Source organism: Grampus griseus, assembly GCF_964374135.1.
Source record: "Grampus griseus genome assembly, chromosome: 7".
In the NCBI taxonomy this organism is placed as follows: Eukaryota; Metazoa; Chordata; class Mammalia; order Artiodactyla; family Delphinidae; genus Grampus; species Grampus griseus.
This window is the reverse complement of record NC_139001.1, coordinates 69,923,127-69,938,940: the sequence shown is the minus strand read 5'-3', so window position 1 is coordinate 69,938,940 and position 15,814 is coordinate 69,923,127. Positions and strand designations below refer to the sequence as shown.

At 37.5% G+C, this 15,814-nt stretch overlaps 1 protein-coding gene across 1 annotated transcript in view; it reads left to right on the top strand.

The window, feature by feature from the left end:
- Positions 1 to 11,427, top strand: part of PSMD14 (proteasome 26S subunit, non-ATPase 14) — a 95,206-nt gene extending 83,779 nt beyond the window's left edge. Inside the window, exons 11-12 of the mRNA XM_082658206.1 lie at positions 8,514 to 8,576; positions 11,015 to 11,427. Coding sequence (XP_082514332.1) covers positions 8,514 to 8,576; positions 11,015 to 11,113 — 162 coding nt within the window. The 3' untranslated portion in view covers positions 11,114 to 11,427. The remainder of the gene's footprint in view (positions 1 to 8,513; positions 8,577 to 11,014) is intronic.
- The last annotated feature ends 4,387 nt before the right edge of the window (positions 11,428 to 15,814 follow it).

The following is a 15,814-nucleotide window of genomic DNA, read 5'->3' as shown; positions in this document are numbered from 1 at the left end:
CTATTTTCTTTCTCATTTGACTCAATTTCATACTGTTTCAGTTATATACATACATATTATATACATCGACATATAGTTTGCAACCTATTAATGGGTTGAAAACCTGCAATTTGTAAAACATATACATACTATACAGTGTTATGCTTACAGATACTTATCAAATATCTTCTGTACAATTTGCAGTGGAAAACAGGGATCCTTCCTTCATTTTTAGGAAAACAGGGGCATTAAGAAAAGTTCATAACCCGAGTACTTGACCAAAATTCGTGTGTTTGATAACACCTTAGTATTCAGATTGTCCACAGACCAGCTGCATCAGTATCACTTGGGATCTTGTTAGAAATGCAGGTGTTTGACCTGCTAAATCAGAATCAACATTTTAACAAGATTTCCAAGAGATTTGTATACTCATTCAAGTTAGAAGTTAGAGAACACTGCCATAGAGAAGTCCATGTGAAGTCCTGTAGAAGTTCAAAGGCTTTTGCTTTCAGCTGGTACAGACCCAGGATGATGTCTTTAGAGAATAACATTTGAACTGGACCTTAAAGCATGAATAAGATTTGGACGTACAAAGGAATGTTACCCTAGGCCAACTGAACATCATGAGCAAGACTAGGAGACAGAAAAGCAAGGGCATCTTTAGGAAACTGTGTTTGGCTAGAGTACATGAGAAGGGTGTACATAAAAGGGTGAATAGTGGGGAATAAAGATTTTTAAAGTTACTGAAGTCAAGTAACAGAGTTTGGAGAATCATGATAGAGTTATTTTTGATCAGGGGCATGGTATACCCAGAACCTGACTTTAGAAACATAATTTGACAAGGCTATAGAAGAAAGAGTGTTGTAAGAGGAGATTTGAAATGGAGATTCTATATTTAGGAGGAGCTTGCTATTACCCAGACAAAAGGTACTAAGTGTGTGAATTACTGTAGTGGCAGTGGGAAGGGAGGTATCAATAGACTAATAAAATAAAACATGGTGCCAGTTGGATAGATAAAGTAAAAGAAGAAGGAATCAAAGATGAGTTAAATGTCTCCTGCCTAGGTGACCAGAAGTATGTTGGTACCATTAACATTTCCAATTTAAGTAGAAGTAGAAAGATTGAGAAAGAAGATAAAGAGATTAAACAAGCAGGGAATTCCCTGGCGGTCCAGTGGTTAGGACTCTGCACTTGCACTGCCGAGGGTGCAGGTTCAACCCCTGGTCAGGGTACTAAGATCCCACAAATCATGGCTCGGCCAAAAAAAAAAAAAAAAAGTTTAAACAAGCAGTTTACTATGTGGGACTAAAAATTAATGGTGGGGGCTAGAGCTTTTGGAGACAGTTAAAGTTGATATTGGTTGGCACACACCAAAAAAGTAATATTTTACTTTTTAAATTAAACACATCTTACAAAATAAATATTAACCAAGAGACGGTGTATAAGATTTGCCAAGTGTTAACAACAAGCCTTTTGAGAGAATTGAACTTTGAAAAAATGTTGATGGGCCCATACAAGCTAAATTCCAGCAGAATTAGGTTTGGCTTTGAAGAGCATGCCCTGATTTATATGTAGTGTTCCAGCTGGAAATTCCCATTGCTTCTAGATTGTAGGGAAAATATATATATATATTTAATCTTTCTAGTGTATGTTTTCATGCTGTGGAGATTAAAGAGAAAACAATAGTTCATCCTATTTAAAACAGTTAACCTTTTATAAATTAACCTTTAAAGAAATTTAAGTTATTATTCAGCGGACTGTAGGAATGGTTTTCATTTCTCTGTAACATTACAAGTTTAAGTAAATTCTTATTGGTACTACTGCCAGGAAATAACCTATTTATGGTTACTGCTGCCCATCCACAGAAGTTTTTGCTATTTTACAGTTTTAAAAAATCTCTGAAGTACTCAAAAATTTGTAAGGTTTGGTTATAAAGTGAAAACAATGTATAAGCTGTGATATGAAGGAGTCCAAATTTGGGGCTGTAATTCCCTCTGTGATTGAAAGAGAATGTGGTGGAGTTTTTAGTAACACTTAAAATATAAAAAGAAAGGCCCATACAACCAGTTCTTCATAGTATTCTTTTTAATTGGTTGGTGTTTTAAACTAAGGTAATTACTGTTACGTGCCAGTTAGCTCCTAAAGTGAAAGAAGGTTAGAAAATAATTAAATTCCTTTGTACCAACTTTTTGATTTCAAGTCTGAAGTCCACGCAGACGTTCTGCTTGATTATTAGTCATTGATTTCTCTAGTTACTGAACTTTAGCACCCACAACTCTTTTATTCCAAATCTCCTAGTTTATTCGTGCCAAGATGTATCAGTATTTTAATATTGATAACATTTGATTGGATATTTGTAAATGAATCTGCCAGTGAAAAAATGAATTGTAAAAGACTTTTTTAAGAATAGCATAGACACATAAAAGTTTGCTTTGTTTTCAAGCATGTAGCCCTATAAATTCAGAGATCTGACAGTTTACTTTTCAGGTAGAAAAACTGCCTACTTAGGAACCTGAAAGAAGGTTTGGATGCAACTTTTATGTAATTACATACAAAATATGTAATTATATGATTACATTTGGTTTATCAAAGTAGCTGTATTAAATAAGAAGGTCTTGTTTTGTGCTAGTGCAATAAGATAAGAAAAACAAAATAAGATATAAATATTGGGAAACCAGGCCAGATTATCATTATTTAAGTATGATAGGATATGTTTGCAATCAAGCATAGAAATACATGAAACTAAACTAGAATACTATTAGAACTATTATGATTGAGAATTATGTAGCCATGCAGTTACATAGACTGAAACCAGTTGAAAAATATAAAAGGCAGGGCTTCCCTGGTGGCGCAGTGGTTGAGAGTCCACCTGCTGATGCAGGGGACGCGGGTTCATGCCCCAGTCCGGGAAGATCCCACATGCCGCGGAGCGGCTGGGCCCACGAGCCATGGCCGCTGAGCCTGCGCGTCCGGAGCCTGTGCTCCACAACAGGAGAGGCCACAACAGTGAGAGGCCCGCGTACCACAAAAAAAAAAAAAAAAAAATGTATATATATGTATATATATATATATAAAAGGCAAATCAGTTTACAGAAGCATCCAAAATTACAAAGTATTTAGGAATAACTACCATAAAAAATGTAAATGTTTAAATATGTATATATGACTTCTTTGAAAAATGCTAAAAACATTGTGAATAAATTCCCATTTCCAAAAGGAAGACTTAGTATTTGTAAAGCTGTGGTCAAGCTTCCCAAAGGTTACTTTAGTGCTAGTAAGAATATCAGTGCTTTTAAATTTTGATAACTTGACAGTAAAATTTACCTGCAATAAAAATAACATTTATTAAATGCTTATTAGGAGTCAGACTGGCAGAAAATATTTGTACCTATAACCCAGAAAAGGCTAGTATCCAAAAAGTACATAACAGACAAAGAATTCCTATAAAATATAAAGAAAGGATAATAAATTGGACAACAGAGCTGGAAAATTCACTGAAGATGAATGGCATATAAACATGAAAAAGAATTCAGTCTTATTAAGTATTCAAAGAAAAAAGTTAAAAGTATAAGATTTTTTTTTCTTTTCAAATTAAAAAAAATGGTTTGGGAGAATGCGCCACTAGTGGGAAAATAAAAAAGTGATATATGACATTTTTGAAGGCCATCTCCCATTTTATCTTTAAATTTTAAGTGCATATAACTCTTTAAGCCAACGTGTTCTCTTTTAAGGATTTATTATGAAGAATGAAATTCTACAAGTACCAACTTAGAGAAATATTTAAAACTTGATGTTATGTGTATAAAATGAAATTGTGTAACAATATGAAAAGTCCCTACTATGTTACCTTCCCTCCATTTTTCAATGATACCTCTTTGTCTCACATATATCTCAACGTATTATGCTGTTAACAGTGTCACCTCTCAGGTGGAAGGTAGGGGAATTTTATACTTTATGTAAATCCTGGATTCTTTTTAGTTTTTGCACTAAGCAGGTTTTATTTATATTTATTGTGTTAGCTTGAGGTAGCAATGGCTTAAAGAGGATAGGAATGTACATCTCTTGCAATTCAAGTCCATGTGAAACTTTGAAGTTATTACATTTACATACCCAGATATCTCCATCTTTTGCTCCACTTTCCTTGTATTGGCTTCCATCGTTTAGATCTCCTCATGATTCATGGTGATTGCTAAAGCTTTAGCCATCCCATCTGAGTTCCAAGCAACAGGAAGAAATACAAGGGCAAAAGAGAGAGACCTCTCAACTAAATCAATTCCTGTTCAGGATCCTTCCTATAAGTCCCACCCAGCACTTCTGATTATATCTCATTGGCAGAACTTAATCAAGTGGACATACTTTGCTTTGAGAAAGGCTATATAGTCTTTTACCTGGGAGCATTACTGCCTTTAATAAAATTAGAGCTATATTATAAAAGAAGATGTGTATTAGGTAGGCAACTAGCAGTAGACTCTGCCATAGAAAGTTTTTTCAACAGTCTAAACTGCAGTTTCTATTATACATACACACACTTGTATGGGCACACACATGATGTTTATTTTATATCTCTATTTTATATAATTATATTTTAAAATTGGATTCCTTATAATATTTTTAGAAGGAATTTACGTATTCTGGGTCACTTAATAAATCATGGATTTGGCTTTATTCAGGATGTGTCATTAAAAAGTAATGATTTCCTGAATTGCCATGAATGTTGCTTTGAGGTCTTTGGAGATAGATAAGACTGTATTTAAGTCACAGTTTCATTGCTTATTGGCTGTGTGGCTATATTGTCCCCATCATTAGTTGGGCACACTCCTTTTTTGTATATTTCATATTGCATTATAATTTGAGATTTACTGGCAGGTAAAGTAAAACCCAAATGCAAGCTTCTTGAAGAGCAAGAACTGTCTTACTCATAGTGAGTACTTAGTAGTTATTTACTGAATGTATAAAATGAGGAAAATTCTACTGTTGAGGACATACATAGAATGTACTAGAGCGTTATAAGCACTTTCAAAAGGAGAGTTAGAAAAAAAATTTATAGTAGAAGTATTGCTGGAATTAACATATAGGAGATAGTGCCTAATTTCTTTATGTAAAATGTAGATTACTTCACTGGGATGTTTTAAGGATTCAGTAAATTAATATGTACATGTTAATGTTTAATTACTAATGGTTGTAGGGAACCCACTTTTTTGTTCTCCATATTCACACCTGTAATACTTTCTCATATAGTTTTCTAATTGTTTCATGTTTGTTAATTTTGCTTTCCCAAGTATGTTTTATAAAAGCCATTTCTTTAAACTTATTCTCTATCCCCATAACCCATAGTGTGATTTTCAGTTATATAGTCAATGCATTGACTTTTTATGAAAATCAAGAAAGAACTAAAATGCCTATATTACATTCACTAGCAGTTTATGCAGAGATTGTTTAATGGTGAAAAAATATACCATATAGGTGATTTTACAAAGCATGTGCTTAAATGGAAGCATGGCATGTTAAGAGTGAACACTGCAAACATATCAAAGGGAAAAAAAGAAGCCCAAGGAATGGAATAGATATGACATATAAAGTGAAATAAGAGACATGGTGTCATGAAAGCAGAGGTTGAAGGATTAGAAGAGAAAAGCGGTATTGGAAAAGGTGTTCAGAAAGTTCAAGTAAACTGAGTCCATTGGAATTTGCCAGGTGGAGATCCTTAAAAGAGTACTCATGAAGTGCTAAGGGTCCAATCCATGGTTGTTAGAAGGTAAATAAAATGGTAGAATTTGAAACACAGATTTTCCATTTGAGAAATTTGACTCTTACCAGGAAAAAGATAATGAGGTTAATGACTTTAGTAAAAGCCTCTTTAAGATGGGGGGTACATCTGAGGGGATTATGATAACACAACAGACCAAATTCCAGGAATTTCTTAGAACTGTGCAGACCGTGCATGATGGGATAGCCATCTGGGGGTCTTTGTTGATAAACTGTTAAAAACGTTTCTAGTGTGAATAGCCACAAACATTTTCAGTGCTTTTTTGTTGGTTGAGTAAACCGAAGAGCACGAATGCAAAAGCAAAATTTGATGCCAAATCACAGAAGTTGCCATAAACACAGAAGTTCCCCTAGTAAGGACACTGCCTGTGCCTGAATTTCATTTGTTTCTGCTGCTACCATTTCTTAATTTTTCCTGGTGACTAGCCAGATTAGAGCTATGAATGAAGGCAAACTGGTCTTGCTCAGATGATAGATGAGATAAAGGTAACTTAGGTAGCTGGAGAAAATATTTAGGGGTTTAATGTGATGATCTGGTCTATCTCAGAGTGTAAGAGATGTGCTTACTCTTTTGTCATGGGGGTTTGCAACCTTAGTATATGCCTAAATCTACAGCTGCTCCTCATTTTCCAGATGGCATCTATGGCTGGGAGTACTTTTTACCATCTGCACTTCTCAAAGAGTTTGTGAACTCTCTCTTTTAATTATAGGAAATGGGAAAACTAATTGGTAAAGTGGTTAAATGATATAAAAGATTTTTTAAATTGAGTTAGAGCTTTTTATATTCTGTTTAACCTTTCAAATAAGATCAATGCTTTAAGTGCTTTTTTACTTTCATCTTTGCATGTCTGCCATCTTTGATATTTGCAACACTCCAAAATACTCCATAATAACTATTTTGTACATGGATTGGTATTTTGAGCCAAATTCCAAAACCCTTACCTCCTTCCAGTACCGTAAAGTACTATTGTTGGCGTGTGCATAGAACTAACACTGAATGGATATAGAGTACAGACTTAACGTGAATTGTTCCATTTATCTAATATGTTTTCAGGTTGGTAAGGTATAGTGTCATGATTTGTAAAAGTAATTTAGAAAGACAAACTTTTTATGCGTTGCCAGTGTTTCTGTATATGTAAAACACTGAGATAGTAGGAGAAGCAATTTTCCAGTTAGAAGATACTTTTTTTAACTAGCTGCGAATAATAGGAGTGACATCTGACTCTGAAAATGAATATATTCTCTGTCTAGGGAATTCTAGATTTGGAGTGTTATTAACTTATTTTCCCCTTTTTAGTTTTATGAGTCATAAATGTATTTCCTAATGATGTGTTGTAAATAAGTATCCTATAATAATCAGTAGATGCAATACTTATTCACTGTCTTTTCTCTTTAGGCAGATTCTACTGCGGAAAATTCTCCAGATAGTTTGTCCGTTTATAAAATTAGATACTTGCCATCTTTGCTCATTTTCAAGTTCTCTGTTTACAAAACTATTAAGAAGGTGTGAAATGCAGCCAAACTTCCCAGTTTATGGGAAATGTCTGATGATTGCATTTCCTACGTGTTCATTGTTCACACATGAAGAAATTTGGCAGCTGCGAGATGATTAAGTTTAGAGTGTCCAAATCTAACCCTCACTGGGATTTTGGTTTCCTGCTTTCTGCCCCTGTTTTCTCACTCCCTTTGTAACCATATTAAGTGCTATGGTATTACTTCTTAAGATTGGTGATACTTAAATTTTCTTCATTTTCCATTTATCAAATGCTGTGGATAAATCATAGACCAGGAGTTCACCTGATGGAGGGCCCTAGCTTCAGGCAGTACCATACCCAAAACTGTTACGAAGGAGGTTGCTTAAACTTAGAATTCTCAATAAAGAGGTTACACAGTGGTGCATTATTAGGGTAGAGGGCAATATTGGTAGCTAATCTAAATGCTGTAATTACTTCAAAATTATTCTGCTAGAAAATTTATGGTCATACGCATAAAAGTTTGTAGCTGGCTTTGAAAATAGTAGAAAGTGGTTTGTATATATGGTTTGGTTGAATTAATTTTTATTTGATTTGGCATTTATTTCAAGTAATTTTTTTGATGTTGAAAACTTCAGATTACTCTATTTCTTCATGATTATTAAAGATCATTCATGTGGAGAACTGAGAATTTTTTCTGAGTATATCTATTACTTTTACAAATTTAAATATGTGAAGGTATTAAGGGATTACACTATATGATTTGTTAGCTGTGGATCAAAAGTCAGTAGCAGGTCCTTTGATCCTAAGTGTTACTGATAGTTAGATACTGGGTATGCACAGTTTGGTTGACAAGAAAAAGGTGACAAAGATAATAGGAAGTTGGGGGAGAGCCATAGTGAAAGTAGGAAAAGAAAAAGGAGACAGAATGGGAGTAGTTAGTACCCCAGTGCCACAAGCAGCTCCCTTAGGGTCTTCCATCCTCCAGTTTAGCCATCCCTCAGATAATTCCATAACAGTTTTCAAATGGTTACCACTTCCATTTGGTGGTCCAATTGGATATTTTCAATGTCTTTTACAAATTTCTTAAGTCTGTTTTCAAAATGATGGTGGTTATAGTTTTTATTACCCTGAAGGCTGTTCTGAAGATTAGCAGAATTACTTTTTTGTGCAATAAATTACTTGAATAAAAGGTTCTGTGAATGAAAATTATGATCATCATTATCTGATGATTATTCAGCAGTGGGAAAAGTACATTTAGAATTTGAAACTCTGTCCTTTGTGTTTCATTCACAGGCTGTAGAAGAAGAAGATAAGATGACACCTGAACAGCTGGCAATAAAGAATGTTGGCAAGCAGGTGAGGTGTACTGTAATAGGTTATGCATTCACATAATAACATGCTCTTGTAGAGTTAAAAGTATTTTGGAGCCTGTGTGATTGTTTTTCCCTGTCTGTTCACTGTACATTTTTCTTCTGTCATGTAAATGTGATGCTAATTTTAAAGGTCCCTGAATTATTTGATGTCAGATTCTTTTTGCCATCTATAGAGAAGTAAATCACAAATATACCTGTGAGATACTATCTTTAGTGAAAACAATTTTGTAGAAATAAAGTAGGAAACTTGTGTCCTGAGTTGATTTTCCAAGCACTATTTTTACTTGAAATAATATTGTCCATGAAGATAATAGAATGATAGGTTTATTTCATATGTAACAGTTTTAAAAATGATATAGTTTATCAATATGTAGGCTTCAATATATAGGTAATATTCCTGAGAAAGCTTAGAGCCCTGTTGGATTCTACTGAGTGAAGGGAAAGGGTTTTAAGTATTTGCTCTTTCACTTTTCCCAAGATGAAATATATATTTTAGTTCCTATTTTTCTGAAGGTTGGGGGGAACACAGCAACCAATTAAAAGAATCTACAGATTAATTAGACTGTTTTTTAAAGAATGTTGATTACATTTTTTCATTTCATGGAACATGGTTATCATATTGCTGATGTTGGCAGAATCTTGATATTTCAGATGCAAGACACTAAGCTGTCTTTGCTTTCAGCCATCCTACCATATGCTCTGATCCCATCACATCTCACAAGCTATGTAGGTTTGGGCCAGGACCATTCTTGGATGGGAAATCTCTAAGAATCACCCAGCTGCCACAAGAAGTAATGTAGATAACTGAGGGAAGTGTGTTACCAATTCACCGCAAAACCAGTTATTCCAATAGAGCAGTAGGGGCAAGGGTCTGACTTAAGTATCATAATTGGTGAAGTCAAATCTCACTGCATTCTGAATATTACAGTTTCATTAACAAGAGGAACCCTCCAAAACCGAAAATGAGGTATAATTCATCTTATTCTCTCATCCTGTGTGATACAGTCACCCTTGTTGTCTTTTCCCACTACTTATTTTAGTCTAATATGTAATATTAGATCACCAACTTGGAGCCTAGCATTCAGTAACTATTTTTTGAATAAATGACTCTGATGCTATAGTTTCTTGATGTAGATTCTATTTAACAGTTAGCAGCAAAGAAATTAAAAGTGAAACTGAAAATATATATAATTGGCAAAGTTTAATAATCATCAGAATCATTTTTTAAAAATATAGTACTTCACTAGTTTGGCCTCCTTTGTGGCAAAAGCAAAACTGCCTATGATGGAATCAGACCAATATCTTTTTCTCCTGCCGGTCTTTCTTAGTCTCTGTCACCTAAAATGTCCTAAGGCTTATTTCTGAAATAAAGAAAATTTAGTGTTGTGGTCTAGTTATTTGAAATTATTTGTAGCGTGTTGTATCTCTGGGTATTTTAAAGAAATCAAGCGTATTGAAATTGTAGTTTAGAAAAGAACAGCCAAGAAGTAATTTCAGTGGTGAACATTTGTTTAAAGTTAGGAGTCTTGGTATTTTAGCAAAATACATATAAGAAAATAATGGTTTAGTTGAAAGTTTTTTATTGTGTGCAGTATCTATCCTTTATTTCAAAGCTTTCAAATTTAGCTGAAATATTTCAATCAGCTCAGCCTTAAACATAAATGTATATTAAGCATTTAAACTTAACCTCCTTTATTACAATGCAATTTTAAGTCTTGTTTTTAACTCAGATGTTTCAAATACAGATTTGATCAGGTTTAAATTAATGGATTGTACCTATATTCTTTTCTGTGATACATTTTTTCAAAATAGCTACACGAAATATCCTTAACATTTTAGAATTGATCCAAATTGTATTTAAATTTTTAAATTACTAACAGTGACTTTTGATCCAAGAATATTTCCTGAATCATTTAAAGCACTATTCCTGAAATATTAAAATTACATAGGAATTAAATTAAAATTACAGAGAAAGTGATGAGAATTCACATTGAACTCTTTCCTTTTGGTATGTCTGCTTTGAGTAAAGTACCCCCTCAGACATTCAGTATATATGAATGGCAGAAAGTATACACACATAATCAGGCTTATACACACAGATAAAATGCTTATGCTTTTTTAAAAAAATCAGATGATTTCGGATTTGTATAGAATTCCTTGTGACTATCATTTCTGCTGCAGAGTCATAACATCGATTGTGTAAATCGGTCTTTATTTTATCAGCTCCTTAACATTTTAACAGATTTAGAAATCCTGAAAATGTAACAATATATAGGGAAAGTTAAATTGTAAAATATATATAAATTTAGTTTTGGCTTTCTTTACCAATTTCATCAGCTACTGAAAAAAAATCTAAATAATTCATCTACCAGTAATATGGTTCTTTTTTCTTTTTCTTTCCTTATTCCTTTTTTCTTTTAGGACCCCAAACGTCATTTGGAGGAACATGTGGATGTACTTATGACTTCAAATATTGTCCAGTGTTTAGCAGCTATGTTGGATACTGTTGTATTTAAATAAAGCAATGCAAAAAGCTCTAGTGATACTTTCAGTGTATAGTCCTCTTGTTCCTAATGCTCAAAATCAAGGGACCTCTGAAGGTGTATTTGGTTAAATGTAAGACATCTGGCATCATTTGCAGCACTGTAACACCTTCAGTCTCCGTTGTGCAATTACTTCTGTTTCTTTAGTCAGGGTCTTTGCAGATTCCAAAGTTGTATAAGAATACATCAAAGTGGACAAATTTTGTTAAGATCCCATTTAATATTTGAAGAAATCAGTAACACAAATATATTTTGATTGTTGCTTACAAAATAAAATACATTTACAGTCTATGTCTCCTGAGGTCTTTTTGGCACTGGGTGGAATTGACAGAATAACATTTGACAGTGCACTGGAAATCTCACACAAAGATATGTTTTCCTTTGTAATTTAAGATAACACATAAAACATCAGTGTGATAACAAAACTTCACAAATGTAAAATGACTGCCATTAAAGAGTGGCTACCTCATTAGTGAGTAACCCAGAAAAATGTTGACATATTTTATTAAAAATATTTGTCACAAGTTAATATTGAATACTCAATATCTTGTTAACAGATTATACTTTCAGTATTTCAGAGGGGTACATATAAGGAGAAAAGGGAGGCAGTTTAAATTTAGACTTTGATGATTTTTTTTTTTTTAAAGAGTACATTCCACCAACAGTGTTGCGATTGTCTGGGAATTGCCTGCTGCAAAACTTCACTAGACTTCCAGCTGAAACAGCCATAGAAGGTGTGCAGTGTCCTCAAAGCAAAACGAGAAACGTAGCCATAATGTGAATTGAATATCATGAGCACATAAGCAGTAATTTTGTTACTGTTTTCTCTCATCTTTCTTAAATTAACTTAGAAGTACCCAGTTTTCTGATAAAGACAAAAATTTGACTAATGGCAGTTTTCATAGATGACCTCGTCCCTCAACCTGTTTCTAACCTGATGTACATAAGTACTCACACATGGTACAGCACCATACTGGGTACACCAAAGAATGTGCAAAACGCATGGAGACAAAGATTTAATTGTCTCTCTCTTTGTGAAAAATGGTAAGAATGTTTCTAAGGCTTCATTAAAGAGGGAATTTACTTGGGGATTTAGAATTGAGCTTCAGCCTCTGATAGAGTAGTATGAATAATGTGGTGAACCAAATTACTCTCCTATTTGAATAATTCTAGGCTGTTCTTGGTTGCCTAATGAAAAGTTACCAGAAACTAAAAGTGGAAGTGGCTTAAATTCCCACTATGTTTCACAGTCTCTGTTTTTGGTGGAATAAGGTATTCTGAGCATTTCTTGATTGTCCTGTGGTTCTTCTTTTAAATATAGTGATGGTATATTTTATATAGGACTTGTAATATGTATTAATTGTTGGGATTATAACAGCTAACCATTTACAATTAAAATATGAGTTGAAGTTTGTAGAAATTTTCCTTTTGCCTGATTTAAACTTGTGTGCAAGTGTTCCGGGTTTTTTTAATACATGATTTTCCCCTTTACATAAATCAGGTTCTGTGACTTCTTCACAGATAGTGTGAAAAGCTAGTCAAGATTATTTTTGTACAATATGTCCAAAGAAGAAGGCCTCAGTAATACAAGGGTTATTCTCAACATTGCATTGGAAACTACTTTTTTTTTTTTTTCTTTCTTTCACTTTAGTCCCCTGAAAAATAGCTCCTGAGTGAGTAAAGTGACTGAGAAGGCTTACACAAGGCCTGCCTTTTGCTCTTCTTGTTTGATCACCTCATCTTCCGGGACTTCCCACAGTCACATACCATGTTCTCCCACTTGGTTCATGTTGGAGACGTTCCCAATTTCAAAACCTTACCAGAATCCCTCCTAGCAAAAACCTACAGTTTTGTGGATTTGGAGTCAATCAGAATGAGGATGTCTTAAGAAGGCTCAGTGAACACCTTTCTCTTGGAATGCACAGCTATTTTAGCAGCAGCCTGATAACCCAGGCCGAGGCAGGCACTGAAACAACTTATTTAATCACAAGCTCAATAAGCCACTTCAGGGTGTGTGTGTGTGTGTGTGTGTGTGTGTGTTTATGTGAGCATCTTTACCGGTCTCTGCAGCACTAAAGCAGCACTAGAACCAAAACTCTTGCCTCTAATACAGAGATGTTCCCGCTTTCCACTTAGCCTAGTATGGGGGCATCAAAAGCTCCAGCCTCACTATTCAGTGCCATCTGCCTGTACCAGGAGCACCTGAGTCTTCCGGGAGCTCATTAGAAATACAGGCCTGCTGAATCCGAATCAAGAATCCTGGTGTGGTGCATAAGCACTTCTAAAGTTTGAGAAGACCAGCTCTATGGAAGTATGATTCAAGAGCTGATGTGCTGATTCTGAGAAAAGCCTGTTTTCCTTCTTGAGCATATATGTTAAAGACGTAGCCTGTATGTGAGGAATCACTGAATTCAGTACTGGTAATCTAAGTGAGAATGCACATTTATCTCCTAATCCAATTCCTTAGAAACTCTGAGGAGGAGGCACTCTCCCTTTCCTCTACTTTAACAGTCATTTTTAGCATTCTTCATTTTTTAAAAAGCCAGTTCAGGGTACTGGGAATAACAAAACCCGAAAAAGAGTCCAGGTAGAGTCTCTCCTTTCTGCGACACACTGAAGGCTCTGTCCCACCGAGGAGGGGGTGGAGAGGCATTCGGGGACAAAGAAGTGAATGATCGAAAAAGGGGAAAGCAAGAGTAGCCAAAACCAGGCCAAAGGCTCTCGGGAGAAATGGTGGTGAAAGGTAAAAGGCAAAGAAAACCAAGCGTCCAATAATGTCATAGCTGCTGTCCCCTCCCCCCACACCCCAACGCCTCAACAGTTAAGGCCCTGCTTGTTAGTGAAGCTTCCTGGCCACGAGCTGAGATTTGCTTTCGAAAGGAAAATGGGGTCTGGCTGTATTTTTTTTTTCCCAGTCCGGGACATCTGGGCACCAACCCTTCCGGCCCTGGGCCGCGCTCGCCGGGCCTTGCCACGCCTGGTGCCCTCTGCGGCCAAGGCGCCCGCCCGCCTCGGGGGCGCAGTCCGGGCTCAGCGCTGGCCGCTCAGCCCCCAGAGGCGGCGCTCTCAAAATGCGCCCGCCTAGGCGCAGGTCGAGTCGGGTTAGACCCTCTCTGCAAAGCGCCAGACCCACCCAATGTCCCCGGCGCCGCTCTCCCTCAGGGAGCGGCCGGGCCCAAGGAAGGCAGATGCACTCTCTCGGAGGAAGGTACGAGCTCCACCGGGCGCAGGCGCCCAGGCCGAGCCTCCGGCAGGGAAAGAGTGTGTGCCCCCGGGGTCCGCGCCAGCTGCCGCTCGCCCCGCGCTCCCCGGGTCTGTGGGCGGCTCCCTCTCGGGACCGCCAGGGTGCTGGGGAGCCTACGGGGACCTTAGACAATGGAGCCAGAGCGGGGCGGCTGGCCTGGGGCCGAGCGCCGGGCGCGGGGGTGGCTTCTCTCGCCGCCTGCCCCCGCAGTGCCCCGCGTGGAGCCGGCCCGCCAGTCAGCCAGCTCGCGGGGCCGAGCTGAGCTCCGGCGCTGCGCTCCTCCTCCTAGTTCCCGCGCGGCTCGGCGTCCCGGGAAAGCCACAGGAGGGCAGGTTGGCGGGTGCCGGCCACGGGAAGCAGCGTAGAGCGGTGAAGCCTCTTGGCCCTCTGGTTCGGGCGGAGGGCTGGGCTCCTCTGTAGACCCAGTACTGGGAGATTTCTTCCTACACCTCGGTGCTGCTTTGGGCCTCGTGCTATTGATTTGTGCCAACATCCTTTTAAACTGGTTCTTTTCTCTATTCCTCTTTAGATTCTTTCTCATTTTAAAATTACTGGCATGGATTCTTTTTCTCCCCTCCAGATTATAAAAACATTAAACACACACACACACACACACACACACACACACACACACACACACACAGAGTCTTCCGTAACGATCACTGCGTTGACACCACTTCCACTCTGTCTCCCCAGATCAACGCTTCTAGGGAACCCATTTGCGCGAGGACCCGGCCCTCTCTTTTCCTGGCGAGGCTTTTGAACCTGTCGCCAAGGCCGTACCTCAGAGAGAAGGAAGTGCAGTGGCATGCGAGGCATGCATGGCGCCTGCCCCCAGTTAGATGCTCTTCAGATAATCTGCAACCAAGCTCGCTGATAAAATATTTAGGGAAGACCTCGTAAACATCACAGCAACTACATTAAGGCACTTCAGCCCGACAGCTTATGATTATTTCAAAACTTAAAAAGGAGATCATTGATTGTCACTGTTTCTGTGCTCAACCAAGAAACCGAACCTTCCCGAGGTGGGTGGATGGGGGGGCTGAGTTGCTTGCCTTTCTCCCCCACTACTCCCCCTTCCCGCTCTCTCTCATGGAGGTGGCTCTCAGCAGCAGTGATTTATTTATGTATGTATGTAGTTTAAAAGGTGTGCGTTGGTGGGGGTGTTCGTGGAGGACACACAGGACCTGCTCACAAAGGACTGGGTCAGGTGTCTTGTGCTTCTGTATTAACTGGAAAAGACAGACTCTGGAACTTTTACAGGGCGAGAAGAGGCCACCGGCTCGCGCTTTGTATACTTTGCACTTGAAATCGTTACATTCAACTGAATATTTGGCTCATTCAGATCCGAAAAATCTCCTAGCATCGTTGAATTCCCTCCTCCGCCCCTCAGCTCCAAAGGAGGGAGGTGGGGGGAGAAGGTAGGAAAATGTT